Source organism: Crassostrea angulata, chromosome 9, assembly GCF_025612915.1.
Source record: "Crassostrea angulata isolate pt1a10 chromosome 9, ASM2561291v2, whole genome shotgun sequence".
Taxonomy (NCBI): domain Eukaryota; kingdom Metazoa; phylum Mollusca; class Bivalvia; order Ostreida; family Ostreidae; genus Magallana; species Magallana angulata.
Window position 1 is genome coordinate 5,623,115 of NC_069119.1, and position 18,598 is coordinate 5,641,712.

General features: G+C 33.8%; 1 protein-coding gene and 1 long non-coding RNA gene across 2 annotated transcripts in view; one reads left to right on the plus strand and one right to left on the minus strand.

Annotated features, from left to right (window-relative positions):
• Positions 1 to 235: 235 nt before the first annotated feature.
• LOC128164045 (uncharacterized) lies at positions 236 to 2,111 on the minus strand. The gene is made up of 2 exons (XR_008240892.1): positions 1,947 to 2,111; positions 236 to 619 (listed from the first exon to the last, which is right to left on the minus strand). It is a non-coding gene; the product is annotated as an uncharacterized LOC128164045 (long non-coding RNA).
• A 5,847-nt stretch (positions 2,112 to 7,958) lies between these two features.
• The window catches only part of LOC128162931 (adenylate cyclase type 5-like), a 57,234-nt gene continuing 46,594 nt past the window's right edge, over positions 7,959 to 18,598 (plus strand). The window contains exons 1-6 of the mRNA XM_052826359.1: positions 7,959 to 8,007; positions 11,707 to 12,109; positions 12,230 to 12,292; positions 13,855 to 14,899; positions 16,626 to 16,775; positions 17,879 to 18,000. Of these exons, the coding sequence (XP_052682319.1) occupies positions 14,138 to 14,899; positions 16,626 to 16,775; positions 17,879 to 18,000 (1,034 nt within the window). The 5' untranslated portion in view covers positions 7,959 to 8,007; positions 11,707 to 12,109; positions 12,230 to 12,292; positions 13,855 to 14,137. The remainder of the gene's footprint in view (positions 8,008 to 11,706; positions 12,110 to 12,229; positions 12,293 to 13,854; positions 14,900 to 16,625; positions 16,776 to 17,878; positions 18,001 to 18,598) is intronic.

An 18,598-nucleotide genomic window follows, 5' to 3' on the forward strand; every position in this document is an offset into this window, starting at 1 on the left:
CTTCATGACTATATATATATATATATATATATATATATATATATATATATATATATATATATATATATATATATAATATAACAATGAGGTTTTTTTTTACCGTGCCACCCCCTAACATGACACGTGACCTTGTTTTTAGGTCCTTAAATTTTGCATTTTTGATTTCATTTGCCTGGCGATGAAACAATGGATCCCGTTTGGCAAAAAATAACGGAAACAAAGAGAACAAACAAAAAGCAATCACATGTTTTAACTGTACAGAAATGATACACGAAATGTTTTGGGCAGCTTGCAAGATTTTATTGCTTTAATGGATATTCAGTATACATTTTCTTTTTTACAAAAAAAAGAACTACATGCATGTTTATACATGATATATTCAATATCTTTTAGATTTGCACAGATCCATACATCTCGTGTACTGGTCGTTACAGAAAGCCCGACATTTTGTCGCATCACGAGGTCGCCCTGCACAGTCATAGTATGCATGACATTCCCGGAACATCAGGGTACACTCATAACAAGGTTTCTTGGTATCGTCAGCTCCGGAAACTTCCAGGAACGAAAGTAGAAAAAGAAACAAGACGATTCTAATCATTTTTAGGTTTTTGGGGGGTATCTGTTAAAAAAGAGAAGACGAATTATATTGAAGATGATCGACTACTTGTATTGGAAACGATTCAAAAATTACACATCTATTACACGATTTTCCTGCACATTAATACATGTACATGTAACTAAGTGAAATTAGTTATGACATTTGTTGGTCAATAGTTAAAAGTATGCAGGTCCACTCTTGAAGGTGCCTTTGTAAACATTTCAATGACCTTGATCAGTACCAGCCATTACATTATATAAGACAACGAGCACAAATTTTATCATTAAGCGTTTAAAGGTATATGTGGCGTATTTGGAGTAAAATTTTGACATGAGTTTGAGTAAAAATATACATCGTGCTTCTTATGATTAGACGTTTCACAAACTCTTGGCCCGTAAAACATGTTCTTTCTTTAGTTATTTATCTTTAGAATTTGCTACATGTCTGATGAATATTAATGTGATCCGCCATTTGTAACGCCACTGCGCATGAATGCGGGAAAACCTAGTATTGAAAACACGATAGAAGAACAGTTTGTTTACAATTAGAATCACGTTTTCATGTCTTAAATTAGATAATTCTTATATCAGATGATACCTGAAGCATTATCTTTCCGTTATTCATTAATAAAGAGCGATATAAAATGCTATTTATGTGTAATAGAGATGAAACACGATTTTATCATCACCGACACGGTAAACTGAGTATCCCCTCTCCCTGAGGGATGCATGTACTGAGAGTGTTTATTTATTACTTATTTAAAAATTCCTCTACTTGTGGTTTATAGACATGGAACACATGGAGTACATGTACGTACGAACCTGACTAGCAAAACCCCTACAACTTCATGATAAACTTCAGTTTAATTCGGCTTTAATTTCTATTCCATCATTCTACATGGTCTCCGATGACAATCTTTCCTTTGTTCCTATCCTTGTCAGTTTGTCTCTGTTTTCGTTTTTTGCCAAATCTGTCAAACTTAACGGTATATCTATCATTCTTATCGTCGCCATTGTTGCTGTGATAGACTAAGCGTGGTATCACGTGACCGATTTAAGGCGGGGTTAATTCAAATGCTGGATTTACTATCGACTCCATGATAATTATAAAAATTATTTCTTTATTTCTATATCTTTTTAACCCGAATGATATAAACTCAAATATTTCTTAGCATGAAAAAATACGCCACATATACCTTTAAAATCTGTATTAAATTTGAATGCTTTACACTTTTTTGAATACCATACCTCAGACCAAATAACCGGTTATGAGCGTAATTGGTGAAATTCATTACGGTTAAGTATTTCAGGGTTAAAAACCTCTTTCTTTTGTACATATTAATACATACCGTGTGAAATGATTAAAGGAGTAAATTTCTCTGACGTCAAGAGCTGTTTTGCAAAAGGTTTACATTATTTTTTCACGCTGTGCTTAATATATACTCTACAAAAGGTCCATAAATTCAAAACTAAATGTCAAACCCATCTCATTGAATTTAACCTTCACTTTGATGGCGCTGATCTGGTGGCTATTGGCACGGACATTATACAGTTATATGTAGTTTAGGGGGTAAACTACCATAAAAACAATTTTGGTGAAATAAACAGCTCAAATTATAGCAGTCTATAAAGTGTAATTGTCCTCAAATTATTCGCCAATTGTCGGACAGATGTCACAATACATATAGACCCTAGCCTGAATCATTCACCCCATGCCGCCAATTTAATAAAAATAGCTCGTTTGTTTAGATATATATGGTTATGGAATTAGTCATGTGTGCACTAATTACCATACAGTGAATATTATAATACTGACCCATTCTTTGCACTGGCCATGGTCAGCTTCAACATTAATTTTCATGATAAAATGTTTCTATTTTGATATGACCTAAATTTGAATTTATCCAAATTATCTCAATTGAACAATTACACATGTGGTCAGAGTTCAGAAAGCTATAAAAATTACATGTCACGTTACCAACCCCAAATACTTTGAAAACTTTTGACAAGTAAGAACGGGCCACATTTTTTCCGAAAAACCAATGACCTCGTCAAAAATGGTGAGTATGATATATGAAATAACTTTAGAAATGATAAAAACTGTATTGAAATCACAGAAAGGGGCAATGCTTTAAAAAAGAATTTTTTTATGAACTTATGCCTATAGAATTGGTTTGTTGTTATTTTAGATTTTGAATTGTACCGGTTTCTTCGTTCCATTAAATCTTACACTTTTAATAAAAAAAATGATTCACAACAGAGATGTGTATTTATTTATTTAAAAAATCATTTACAATAGAGAGGTGTATTTATCTGTAACTTTGGGACTGCTTAAATTTTTTTTGTTGGAAAAAAGTTTGGATACCATAGTTTTTTTAAAAGAAAAAATGGTATGAATATAATTATCATATTAAGTAAATTCATCGATAAACTTTCAATCTTTAAAGGGACTTGGACAAAACTTGAGCTCAAAATTATTTTTTTTTTCTATTTTTAATTAATTAAGGTACTTCACTACACCGAGCCTTATACTTTTTAAGACACTACGTCACAAGACGGCGATTTACATATTTTGTTAAACTGTATCAATCGACTCAGATGTGTATCGTCATAGCTCAATGGTTAAAGTATCAGGCTTGTGAACCGCAGGTCATGAGTTCAAATCCACCTGGGGCTTTTGTTCATGTTTACTAAATGAAATTTTTGAAAATATAATTTTTTATCTAAAATTGCACATTTTTTGCCTATCTGACATATATACTTCTTATCCATCATGCTTTCTATCAAAATCAAGCAATTTTCTGCTGATTTGAGAAAATATTTCAAGGTGTAGTGAGGCACCTTAATGTTTAGAAATGTTAATACGGATATTTCTAATGCTTTGAAATTCTGTTTGGTAAATAAAGCTTGAGCATTGTTATTGTTTACGTATGTGTTTTATTGTTTAATCAAATGTTGCTTTCTTCGGTTGATGACATTATTCATGAACACATGGATCAGTTAACTTTGTTTACCCCGAGTCATTTTGCCAAAGTAATAGTTATTCCATACTTTACATTATTTGTAAACAAATATAAGAATCGAACTTTGTTTACATAGCAATGAATTTTTACCATTGTATCTCTCTGATAACTTGACTTCTAACATTTAAATTTCGGTCAATCATTCAAAACCATTAAATTCATAAAAAATAGAAAATACATGTAAGATTTTGATCTTACATTGTGTCTTTATTAGTATTAGATTATTATCATTATCATCATTAAATTCCCAAATTATATCCTAAAGAAGCGTAGTCACGATATTGGTGAAAAATCAATTTTTCGTTTTTATTGTTTACAATGCTTTTTTGCATATTTAAGCATTTTAATGGTCAATTAAGATTTGGGATCAGTACTAGTTATCGAGATGTAAGCGAGATGCAGAGCTCACAATTTTCTGTCATGTAAACAAAACTCGGGTTATGTTTTTGTTTACATTTTGAATATTCCATGTTTAGAAAATGAATGTGACGAACACTAGGAGCTGTTTATTTATGTATCAAAACGAATCAGCAGATAGAAAAATCAGCTTGATAAAGAACTTAATTGAAAACCGGTATATGTACATATACAAACAAGGCACGACGAGCCTTGTCTATACATAGCAAACGATTGAGAGTTTGTATCATGCTTATAATTTTGTGACCATGCAACACTCAAATTTTGGTTGATCAATAGAAATGCATTGCTAAAGCATGTAAACCACAAGAATTGAAAAATAAACTTTGGCCAAAATCGTGACCGTGCCCCTTCAACTTAAGTCAGGTAAATCGATGTCTTAGGAACAAACTTAACATGGCCGTGATGGCGACTGTTTATGTCACATTGACATTTTTTTCATATATAAAATATGCACATTAAATTCTGTCTTGGGAAACATCTTCGAAAATGTTTGTGAAAAAGGCTCCTGTTATGCAGTTTTCGCTAAATCTACGAAAATTGATGTCCACAAATATTTATAAAACGAATGCAACCGATTAACAAATGTCATCCCTTTATTTTATTGAGTCTACCTACAGTAACGTGTCTATATCCTTATCCTCTCCTACAGTACTACCTGTTGGTGCTCGCCCTGGCCTCGGCCCTTGTGTCGGAGACCTCAGCCCTGGGGAGCTGTCCGTACTGTGAGACCAGCTACAAGCACTGCCTGGATCTGTTCGGCTGTTCCAACAGAATCTCCGACTCCGACCGCTGTTACCAGTACTGTATCTACAGGTTTGAAGTCTGCGAGACAACCACCAACTGTAAACCGCAGGCACCACCAAGTCTGGAGGAATTCGAAAATGCCATCAATTCCTGAAAACCTGCTCTAAAAAATATAATTCAAATAAAAATCTTCATGTAAATACGCATTTTTTCTGGAGTATTTTATTTTTTTTATGTTTTCAATGTGTCCTATTACACATAATTTCTTGAGTCATTTTCAATCTTTGATTTTCCAATATTCGGATTTTCTTCGATTTTACATCAATATTAGTCTTTTCAGTATAAAACCTAGGACAAAGTCGTGTCAAATTCTCATCCTTAATGGTCAGTACTATATCATTGTTCTTCAACAGTGAAGACAGCTTTGCTTTGCATTTTATGAGAAAGAATATAATATGCTAGTACTCAGGGAAATAGCTTTCGAAATTTCAGTGTCTTCTCATTTAACTGACAATTTAAAAACATTTTAACCAGCAAAACTATAGAAAAAAGGTATCGCTCAATTAGGAATAGGGTGTAATTTGAGAATAATAAATTCTGATAGCATTTAAACATTTATTTTTTTTTCTATGTAGAGTTAGCGTAATTTGAATTTATAGTTCAAATACCTAAACAGAGTTAAACCATTGAAATTCGTATTTATTAACTCATTTCTGTGGATTTCTTTGGTACCTGTACATGTACGTGCCCCTATTCAACAAATTTCAACCTTAAACGAATTTCAAATCTGTTATATAATTGTTATTCTTTAAAGTGAATCCATAAAACCAACTCCACACAAAGCTGTAAAATAATATGAAATTCGATAGTTATAAGAAGCAGTTTGCACGAATAAATAACCGCGAGCATGACCCCTTACCAATGCGTACACGTAAACAGAGAGTAGTGTTTCCGGAAGTTAACGTTCATAGACGGACATACGAGAGTCAACGACCCACAGGACTCTCCCGTCACCAGGGGTCAGGTTGGCGGGCTGACCAAATTACAGATAAAAGTGTCCACTCTGATATGACATTAAGTTATAACTTGCAGTTAGATTGTTAGCTTCTGTATCATTCGATCATAAACTGAGTTTCGCTGACTCATGGTGGCGGTTTTGTTGCATATATTGTAAGTACAGCACGCGCGAGCTACATGTAGCTTAAACAAATTTTTCTCGTAGGGAAAATTTACATAGAAAAGTAATGAAAACTTGATCAAGAAAGTTCAACTATTTTGCAAATTAACAACCTTTATATATTTCCTCTGTACATTTTTAAATCAAATTTCAAAATTTTATATTTACCGATATTTAACAAAGGGAGAATACCGAACATGTACATGTATGAACAGACTGCTAGTATATTATAATAATATATTCTTATTATCAGTGTTAATTTAAGTAATATTTATATAGCTGTACACTTTCTGTATAAAGTCTCATGTGTTGAAGTCAACACCTAACGAATGAAAGAAGCATGCAGAGTTATGAAATTTGATAAAACCTTAATTATGCTTGCTAAAAATTTCTTGGTCATAAAAGCGAATTGAGGAATAATCTACGAACACTGTGCGAGATAATTATGCCAGTGCCAAAGTGGCATTTTTGCCCCTGTCTAAGCTGCATGTATCGAAAAATTCAAATATATACTGTATAATAGACCATTGCTTAAAGAGTTTACAGCCACCTTTGTTATTAATGTATCTCACCTGTCAGGTGAGATATTTTCCTTTCAAAAATAAATTCCTAAAGAAAAAGAATTTTTCCCATTGGAAATACAATATTCCTACGGGATGTTTGAAATTTCCTATCGGAAAACTACCTGTCTGAATCAAATTCCTACTGGAAATACCATTCTCCTATAGGAAATATAATTCCTATATAGGATTTTTAGAAAATCCTTTAGGATTTCTCCATATTTGTATTTTTCTGTAGGAGATTCATTTCTCCTACGGGAAAAATCATTTTTCTACGGGATATTTTTCTAAGTTTTTTATTTCATGACCGACCCTGAGTTTGACTTCAAAATTGGCTACTATCTTTCAGAAACGTTTTGGCCACCTTTATATACAATGTAAATGTATGGAACTCAGACGGGGATCAATACTGAGCGCCAGTATTTAGGGGTCTTTCAATTCAGAAACCAAACTGAGATCGTTATTGCTATATTAACTGCTAGAACACCGCTGATCTATAGCTAGCTATCTACATGTAGTACAAAAATAAAACTTAGGTATGTGCTTTTTTGCGCTTTTTAAAAAAATGCACAGTCACGTTCAACATTTTGAATCTTTCTTTTTTTTAATCTTGTAAATAGATTTCCACTAAGAAATAATTGCAAATCACCAATATTACATTATCCGACAACCTTATTCGCAAAATGTAATTTTAGTATCACCATAAATACCTTTCTATACATGATTATGTAATACATGCATATGGCTTAAAAGAAATATTCGTATCCAACATTAAAATATACTTGTTGTTTTCGTGTTATTATTTTTTTTTTAAGTAAGACCAAAACATTTTGAAAAATCGAGGGTTTGATGACTGATCCTATCAAGGTGGTTCAAGGGGTTATTACAAAAAAAAAAATCACAAAAACATGAACTTCTTAATGCTTCGAACACCACTGCTTTCTTTAAGTTTTTTGCGTTAAAATTCCTTTATTAAGTTCCTAAACATCTTATAGCACATCCTTTTTTGGTACATTTTTATTTAAAGTAATATGAACTGGAAAAACTGCTCACATGTAATTTAATAATGAACTACAGTGTATATAATGACTTTTCATTGTCAAAAGTTCACTCTTGTAATATTCAGTTGATAATGAAATTGAAAACGTCACCTCAGAGAGAGAGAGAGAGAGAGAGAGAGAGCGAGAGCTAGAGCGAGAGAGAGAGAGAGAGAGAGAGAGAGAGAGAGAGAGACGCATGTTATAAACTCGCGCCATTTTCCAGTCTATAACTATCTTTATTTATAAATTAGGTTACATTATGCGGTGAGATGGTTGTCGTCTGTGATGAAATGTCAAGTCATAGCTAATCAATCGATTTAGTAATGTTGCCAAGGGCAACACTGAAACACACCTGGTTATAAATACGTTCTGGCCAATCGATTTTCGGTTTAGCATTCGCGCCTGTGTGCTGTATTTCCGGAAAGAGATAAACAAACGGGCAACAGGTAAGATTTTGTCAAGCGTGTCTTAGACTGTTTGATATTTAAATGAGGTGAAAGATTAACCTTTAAAGACGCTAAGGATTTAAAAAGATTTCACAGAGGGAGAATTTAAAAATTCTTTTTACAATTGCCCGTTTCTCGGGTCGTACTTGGATTTGACAGGTATAAATGCCGTGCTTCCCACGTGGTTTGGGGACAATTTTGTTTTACACAGGTAGAATATTCTATATGGGCCCGAGGTGTCTGTTTACTTTATAAGAGCTGTGATAACAAACGAACATTATTAATGTTGATCGCTGTCATGAGAGATTGAATTGATTCTTCACTATCAACTGGGAAATTGTAAGACCCTGTGCGAAAGCGCGGGGATATGGATATTTTGTGTTTTAGTATTGGGAGGGAGTCGATTAGAATGGTTCATAAACATACCTTATTTACATGTATACAGTAAAACAATAATATGTGGGCGTACATACTAATATATATATATATATATACACCTTTAGGTAAATTGGCCGGGGGGGGGGGGCGGTAAATTATTAGCAAGGTATATATCGTGTAGCAGGTAAAAATAGAGGACCTTATCAAAAATTAAGACTGATTTGACAATGTGTATGGAAAGAGCTGTCAAATTTATATGTGCAAACATTCATAAAGTTAGTTTTAACCATTCTTTAATTTGAATGAACTTAAATTAATATTAAGAAAAACTGAAAAAAATTTCTTACCACAAAGTGAATAAAGTACATAGTACTGATTTAAAGTAAAATCCATTGAATGTTATTGAATGCACATTGGTATAAATTAAGATAAAATTTTTGTTCAATGCATCTCAAACGTTTATTTCACATTGAAATATTAACAATAATAAGGAATTCTCATGTGATTTAGCAGTCTTTATCAATATGAATTCACATGTGGGTTAATATTTTGCTGAATTGGAAGATTTTTTTTTTCATAACTTATTAAACCCTCCCCCCCCCCCATTTGCTGCACATTTTTGGTTTAATGAAAGAGATCAATCTGCAACCATCTTCGCTAGCCAAGGGTTTTGGTCCACTCCGATCTCCAAACCCTTGGCTAACAAAGATGATCTGCAACTAATGCAAAATATTTTTAATGTTTTACATTATGTGTAATAGATTCAAGAATTCTTATAAACATAGATTAATTAATTGTAAACTTCCTTCTGTTGGTTTACCCCCATGGCACTGACAAGTAAGCATTAGCAGTTTTTACTAATCAATACCTATCATGAAGAATTTTTTCAGTGTAAAAAGGCATTGACATTACAAAAAAAATATATACTTCTGAAATGCATATTGTTCAGATAATATCATATGTTCTAAACCCGGATTAGGAGGTTATGTGAAAAATTTTCTGCAATGACCAATTCTGCCCTCGTAGCCAGCATGAATAATCAAAGGTAACGTTTTTTTGAAAAATTTACATCTTTTATTTAACAATTTAATAAATGTATTGTTAAGAGTAAAATTAACTAAATTATCATAATTAATAGTTATATATGTATATCTATTCAATATGTTAGATGGAAGAAATAGGCAATTAAGTGGTCTTACAACGTATATATGGGAAATTGAGTCTAACATAATCATAATTAATGCTTTTTCGTGCAATGTTCCTATCAATACGTTTATCTCATATTTTGATTTTAATTATAAAAATGTGTAGGATTTTGATTTTTGATAGCGTTTAGACTCCCCCCTCACTTTTTTTTGTAAAGTTTGGCATAACCATAATCCTTTTTTTGTCAATATTTCTCATGAGTCTAGGACCCCCACCCCCCACTGAAGATTTCTGATGAGTCTAGCCCCCCTCCTCCCTCTCCCACTCAAGATTTCTGATGAGTCTTCCCCCCCCCCCCTTTTTCAATTTGATTCCAATGTCACTGCCACTGCAAATCATCACCAAGTCCAATCAGCTGTGACAATTGCACTAATTTAGAGGATGAGAGGGTGAGGAATTCCTGGAAAGTTCAGACTTATTAAATTTATTTAATAAAAAATGAAAATAGGCCTTGGACATCCCCCCAACTTGTAAAGCAAAATTATCCCTTAGACCCCCCCTCCCCCCCCCCCCAAAATTAGACCCTCTGTAAAAAGTGTCTAGATCCATGCATCCTTAACAACCCCCCCCCCCCCCCCCCCCCACCCCTGTAAAAATTGTCTGGATCCATGCATGTCTGAGAGAGTGCTGATGTTGGGGTAGAATGCGCCTCATTGTAACATATTGCCCATTGTCTAGTAACAGAAGGATGCAATTTTTGAAGTGATATTAGGATCAATACACCATGGTTTTATGTTAATTATCATCTGATTGACCAGCTGATCCATGTCTATCCCACTTGTGGGATTTGAACCCTGATCCTAGGCTTATATAGGATCTAGGCTTATGATCCTAGGATTTAAGGATGAAAGGTTGTGATCTTAAGATTAAAGGATGTAAGCTTGTGTTCTGTTTCTCAAAGAGACAATGTTGTTTAGATCTCTGCTTTTATCCATGGTTTGAGGTGGTGCATCATCTGGGTTAGAGATGTTCTACTGTAACTGTCATTATTTTAGTTTTACACTATCAATTAGTGGATTTGATTTTGAAAAGCTTGTGTTTGAACACTTTAATTATTTAAGCCTGCATGAATGCATGTTTAAAACCAATCCCTTTTCTCAAGGCCTGATGATGATACATGCGCAAATCTGGGGAAGGAGTGCAAAACCCCTCTGCACCCCCCCCCCACCCCCCAGAAAATTAAAATTTCTTAAATTCACAAAATAAAAGCACCAAAAGTAGGCTCTGAACCCCTTCTGGCACCTCACCCTTATCAAAAACTTTTGAATCTATGCATGTGATAGCTTGGTCAATATGAAGGTATTTTCAGGGGTCTGGCTCTTAAAATAAACATAACTGTCAATTTTTACCTAACAAAGTTTACCACACTATTTTAATGTTTTACATTTGAAGTAAATAGTTAGTTGAGTGTTTGAATATATATGGAAACATTAATTGATATTTCAAGTATTTCTCCCACATCATGCTCATTGCTTTGAAATTAAATGCTTGGCAAACAAATATCAATGAATTATTCAACTGTTAAGAGACCATTTTTTCAATTTTCAAATGGAACCTTTAAAATGTGTACTGCATGCAATTTCAGACTAGAAGAAGCAATTTGACTTTATGTACCACTTAGTTTCATTAAGTGCATGGCCAAGACATCATAGAGAGATAGTGTCATTTATTGCTTTCTATCCATCTGTCCTTTGTTACTTCCACCTTTCTTTTAGTTAAGCTCATTTTAAAAATAAAATCAAGTGGCAATTATAAGTTCACTTTCGGATAGAATACAATATGTAAATTGTAAAATCCCCCATCCCCCCAAAAAAAATTAAAAAAAAACAACAACAGTTAAATTTCAACACAGTTAATGAGGCTTGCTGGTGTTACCATTTTAACATTTTTTGCTTGATGAATTTTGACCATATGTATGTATTATGTATCATGAAATAAGATGTTCTTTTTGTGAATGCAAGCCTTACCAACTCCTTTAAAGAATTTCCAAAAGAACTAAATTATCGTACAGATTAGGAGTAAATGACTTAATTTTCAAACTTTATACACAGTCATGGTTTCTGTGATCAAAGTGAGTGATGGAGGAATTCATCAATTAATTCATTTTCATTACAGATCTCAACAGCATTACAAAAGAGAAGGAAACTGATTAGAATTAGCGGTTGCAATGTGAGAGATTAGAAATGGATGGAGTTTCTTTTGGTCAGGAAAAGTCTTTAATGAATGGTCTTTGGTCTTTAGTGTGAAATATCTGCCACAGTTGTCTATCATCAATGGAAAAGGTGTGACAGAAGGCGGAAACGGACATCAACGGTTGCTAGCGATTAGCGTGGAGAATTTAAGGCAATTTTTTTTATCAGATTAGATTACAAGTCTGGATGGTACATACATGACTTGCTGCCTCGTGAACCTCGCAGCTTCAGTGTTTGCTGATCCTGACTCGGAGATTAGTCCATAGACCATATGGTTTTATGAATCTCCAAGCTCCGAGGCGGAAAATTTCATCCAGTGGGATAATGTAAGTATGAAGGTACATATTAATTATTTACAATTCCATTATTGAGGATTAAAGATCATCATTGTGACTGTCAAAGATAGCGATATGAAATAAGACAGATTGGCTTGTTTTGTGTTGCAGCGCACCAGAAAAAAAAATCAATTTTCTCCTGTAGGATTTCCTCATCTTGTCACCATTGTTAAGGTAACATCTCACCTCAATTTGTATCTGTCACTGACTGAAAATGTAAATTTGAGATTTTTTATTTAATCTCATGAATGCTATTGGTCTTCTGTGGATTATTTTTTGTTGGAATTTTGCATGTTCGTGACAAAGCTGTCAATAGAAAATATATTAAAGGATTAAAAAAATAGCATATTTTATCAGATATGAACTAAACACATTTTTCATTATTGTTTTTTTTTTGGTTATAAGTATATATTTACATTCCACATATATTTGGCTTGTAAAGTGTGTTGAAAGCTACAGCAGTTTTAAACTGAAATGAACACAGGGTATTCGAAGGTTAAAATGGTGAGTTTTATTATGACATCTCAAACGTTGGATGCTGTAAACTGCAGCATCACAAGCAAAAATCAAAGTTCATGCTTGTGGCTGTTACAGTGGCTCTTCCATCAATATGAACTTACCCATAGGATAAGATAGGAATTTTAAGGTAAATTCACATTTGCAGACAAGGCAAGAAGTTTAAAAAATGTAAATATTTAAGCATTAAATCATAATTTTTTGAAAGTTACAGTTTCATAACTGCAGCAATGTGTGCATACAAATTTTCATAACGCACTAACGCGCGTTACTCATTTTGTATGCACACACCGCTGCAGTTATGAGACTGTACATGTATCTTTAAAAAAATCATGTATATATACTTAATATAGCAGGTACTTTAGCCTGTGTGAAAGCAATTAGAAGAGATTTAATTTATCTACCATTTATTTGACCCTTGCGATTTTGGTTACCTCATTTTTTTTTCACTTTCTTGACATTAGAAATTTTGAACATATTGCTTTAGTTATGAATATGCATTGATTCAATGAATTTGGTTAATATCCACATCCTTCACATTGAATCAATGCAGAGTCAGTTTACGCAAGTTAAATTCATGACAATCAAATGCAAAGCCAACATTGCTATGTTAGAGAGTATTTAGGAATATCAAAATATTCACCAAATTAGGCAAAAATTCATTGCAGATATGGGACATATAAGGAGAGCTCAGTTTGTCTTGAAGTTTTCTATTTATTTACACATTATGATTTGTAATTCAGTAGGCTGATGCTGAATTTTCCATCATCTCTTAGTTTACATTGATATGTCAATTGTCCTTGAAAAAGTATCACTTTGAAGGTCATTTTGTTGCTTTAAGGCATGCACTCAATGCATCAAAACTTTTAATTTTTAAGACACTTAGTGTCACAAGATGGCAATTTTAATGTTTTGTCGAAGTGTAGTGTATGCTCAATCAATTTGTATGATCATAGCTGATTGGTTAAAGTTTCAGGGTTTTTTCAAGGTGTAGTGAATCACCTAAAATAGAAAGCTTTTAATATTGTTTCATTTTTGTTAATCCAGAATGAAGCATAAAATTGTTTTTAAATCTTTATATATAAGCATAATACGCAAGTCTCAAAAAAGACTTTATTTGTAGATTGGTTAAATTACTGAGAAATAAAAAATTGTTGTACTTCATTAATTTTGCTTACAATTACATGTATTTTGAGGTTTAATTTTCTTTATTTTCACAGGGTTATAGATTGTTGAAATCAAAAGACCAGTGATGGAGTATTTCTATAGAATAGCAGGACATCAACAGCATCATTGGAAGTAATGAGTTTAAGAAAGTAATTTTCATCAAAGAGCAAATAAGAAGAGGAAACCATAGTGATGGGCTAAATCAAAGATGGAGATGTTTGGGAAAACGATTGAATCAGGGAATTTCTTTCAAGAGACACACATGTTTATTGTTGATATACAATGCTATTAAAAATTTTCTTGAATTGAAAGCCTGAAAAAAAAAAGAAATTCAAAATGGCAGAAAAACCTGAATTTACAGGTATTAACCCACACAAGGAGAATAAGGGTAAATCAGTTCATGTACGCAGTGTCAAGGTGGCGCCTTTGGATCCAACCCAAGGGTCTCCCTCTGTGCTTGGCCAAAAATCTGCTTGGGACACAGTGAGAGCCCGGTACAGAACAGGCAAAGGACCGTCGACCGAAACGCAAGTCAAACCTTTCAGTGACCTTGAAAATGAATCAGATCGGACGGCAAACTGTCCGAATATTTCCACTGTCTCACAAGTGTTCCGATCCAAAAGATTTTCTGATCCGAAGTTGGAGAGATTATATCAGAGATATTTTTTCAAACTCAACCAGAACAATTTGACGATTCTCATGGGCGTTTTAAGCGTGATAAGTGTTCTTCTGATTATATTTTACTATGTCAGCGGTGCCACCCTCCCGGCCCGCGGAATTAACCTGGGCATTATTTTCTTTGCGTTGATCGTGCTACAGGTGGTGTGTAACAAGGGCTCCTTCGACCAGCAGCAGATGGTCATTGTGTCCTACATCATCCTCGCCCTTGTCTGCGGAATCACGATTCTGATCACACTGGACAGCGACCCCCGGACGGTCAGTGACGGAGTGTGGTGCACCATGATTTTCATTTATTTGATCTACACAATGCTGCCAATCAGAATGAGGCTTTCGGTCCTTTCGGGAGTCATCGTGTCTATGATTCATTTAGGATGTACTTTACGACGAAACTTTGGGGATTCGTTTTTATGGAAACAAGTAAGTAGATTAAATAAATTTGTAACGGGATGGGAGAAATAATGACGGACCAGACCAGGATTCAAATTCGGGCCCCCTGAATATCTAGTCAGGTACTCTACCAACTGAACTATCTGTCACGGTATTAAAAGCGGTCTGACCGTCACATTCCTGTAACGGGATGTGAGAAATAATGACGGACCAGACCAGGATTCGAACCCGGGCCCCCTGAATCTCTAGTCAGGTGCTCTACCAACTGAGCTTTCAGGCCCGGGTTCGAATCCCGGTCTTGTCCGTCATTATTTCTCCCATCCTGTTACATATGTAAGCACTTCCCACCAAAACTGTGTTCTCCTACAGTCTGTTTGAAATCATATACAAATTTTTGGACTGTCTTTGAACCATATACTATAAGTAGTGTATTTTTTCTTTTTCTTTCACCTGAACTGAAGGTTCAAATGAGTCTTCTGATCACCTGTCATTTGTCTGTCCATCCATCTGTCTGTCTGTAAACTTTACATATTTTTGACTTCTTCTCTAGAACCACTGGGCCATATTTAACCAAACTTGGTAAGAAGCATCTTTATGGGAGGGAAATTCTTAATTGTCAAAATACAGGGCATTAAAATCCTTTTTAAAAGGGAGATAATCGCGAAACACTGAAAATAGGGTGCAATTTGTGATGGGTAGACCGGTTTGAATATCAGCGCCAGATAGCTCAATTGGAAGAGGACCTGACTAGAGATTCAGGGGGCCCGGGTTTGAATCCCAGTCTGGTCCATCATTATTTCTCTGATCCTGTTACAATGTCTTAAAAAATTCTTCTGAAGAGCCACTGCACCAGAAATGCAAAAACTATGGAATCATTTAATTTCATAAGGGCCAATTTTCGTGGATTGTGGGTTTTTTGCTGATTCTGGGGATGTTATATCATGGATGCATCAGTTTTCAGTTTCAGTATGTACTTTTATTATTAGTTTTCGTTGAGAATGTAAATTGGTGGGTGAGGGCTATCCACAAATACCACGAAAATTGAGCCATCACGAATTCTAATGACTCTACAGTATTTACACCACAGCTTGTATGTATAGTGAAGATTCTAAATTGTTAAAACATACTGTGACACTGTGATTTTAAAATTCTATTAATAGAGATATACCAGCATCTGTAAATTTATTCAAAAGAACTCATAAAATACTAGCTAGAACTTGTTAAATTATTGCAGTAAAAAGCCATTGTAAAGAAGATTCAATTAAGTTAGGTACCATGTTGCCAGGGCTGGGGGAGGGGGGAGGGGGCTAGTACAGACTGAGAGGATAGTAACCAAATAAGCCCTTCTGAAGAAATGGAAGCTGTCATTTTAATTAATGTAGAAACATACAATCCTAATAACTGGGGAATATTAATAAGTTTAGCCACAGTGTTATCCTGTATAGGGCCACAGAGAGGCCACAGACGGAAGTGGAGGTCACATTTTGCATACTAGGATATTATACAAAAATAATTCTGATAGAAAAATTGAGGCTACATTTGAAAGAGGAATATCACAAGCTAATTAATGGAATAAACGGTAAATCTTTTTTTGAATTTCATTGTTTCGTATATGTGACATAATTGAGTTAGTTTGTTTGAGTTGAACATCGCATGGTACTCAAGTGAGTTATGTGGGTCTCTTGTTTAAAGTGATGACAAAGGTAGTATGGTAACAAAGATTCGTAAACTTCTAAATTATCTTTTACCATTTCAGCTGCTGAGTAATGTTCTAATTTTCATCGCTGTCAACACTGCCGGGATTTTTACCCACTATCCTACTGAGCAGGCTCAAAGACAGGCGTTTCTCGAGACGAGACGCTGTATTGAGGCTCGACTCACGACTCAGAGAGAAAACCAGGAACAGGTCGGCACAAAAGTCAAATTTAACAAAAATCTCACAATCTGATCCATAAAACATTCAATGCATTCTAAAATTATACTTAAGAATCATCTTATTCAAAATTTCCTTAACTTTGGGCAAATTTTTCGTGGACTAATATCCAAATTTTTATAGGTGCATGTGGATGCAATATTGTGGATTTATTTGAATGATTAATAAATTAATGTGTCACAGGGTGATTTATTCATGGATCCAATATTTATTTTAATATATTGATACATAATGGAGTAATTCATATATCATTTTCATCATAATCTATAAAAATAGTGAATTACAGATCACATCATTTTTTGCGGGTGTAAACTCTCTTATGAGTGCAAGATTTATAGCCAGTTCAAAATCTATGAAAAATTAAGCCTGCACAGTCACTACGAAATTGTAATGGTTCCACAGTTACACTAGGCTTAAGTGTTTTGTAAACGTACAAAGTATTTATGTATAACATTAGAAGATATCGATTATCTATTTCCTGCATCAAAACAAGTTAAAAAAGACACTGGTTTTAAGGGATAATATTGTACACAAATTGCATAGTCTTAGCTCAAAAGCCAGACAAATCTTGTTCATTTCAAAGAGCCATATTGGCTGAGTTGCCAACAATGAAATAGACAGGCCTATGTCATGTTGCCGTTTCACACAGCTACATTTAGTATGTCAAGGCTCAGGGAAAAAAAATGCACAACTTGTTGGATAAAAGTCATCTACCGACGCAAATCAGGAGAAATCCTGTATAGATATATATATATGTAAAAATTGGGTATTGTAGAATTATTTGGGGCCATTTTTTTGAATAGTAGTTTTTTAAATTCATTGAATGAATAAAAATGATTCAAAGTTTGATGATATGCTGAGGATGCAAAGTAAAGGGTGAGAAATACTCTGACTTGTTAATCTACAATAATTGAGCCATCATGAAATTCTAATGATTTAAGAATATCTGATTTAATAAACAAAAAAAGCCATTAACAAGAAAACTGAATACTGATATATTAAAAATATCACCTTAACTTTGTAGTTACTATATATAAGTATATATATGGGAATGTGACAGTTACTTTTTTTTGCAGGAAAGACTATTATTGTCTGTATTACCGAGGCATGTTGCCATGGAAATGAAGGCTGATATTGCTGGCAACACAAAGGACACCATGTTTCACAAGATCTACATTCAGAGACACGAAAATGTCAGGTACTGAAACAGTGATCAACATAGACTCAAATGTGTTTGATTAAATAAAACATACAGAGTATAAGGTGGGGAAATGAAATAAGCTAAACCTATAACTGCGTCATTGTAAAAAATACTTGTTAAGTCAGCTGGGTGGGCAACAAGTTAGCCTTCATATCTTCCTTAAGTTTTTAGATATTATGTTTCTAGCTATAAATTATTATTTAGTTCGAAAAAGTCAGAAAATTTTACTTTTGAATTTTGGACATTTTCCTATATTTTTATACAGAGCTCTTTTTTTAAGGGAGATCAATACAGTCTAAAATTGGCCATGACTAGCGAGCCCTCTAAATTGGATCTGCGTATTAACTTAGCAAAATAATGCTGTTACTAGATATGGACTCAATTAACACTTTCAGATGAAATGATATATGAATTATTGTCTCAAGAAATTTTTTCTGATCCAATTAAGAGGGCTCAATGAGGTGAACAGTGACGAAATTACACACTTTATAACAAATTTCTTTACAGTTTAAAAAGTTTGCACTAAGTACCATTTAACAATAGTTTGAGTGAATTTATTTTCACATGAATTCTTCAGTTAAGAATCCGATTATTA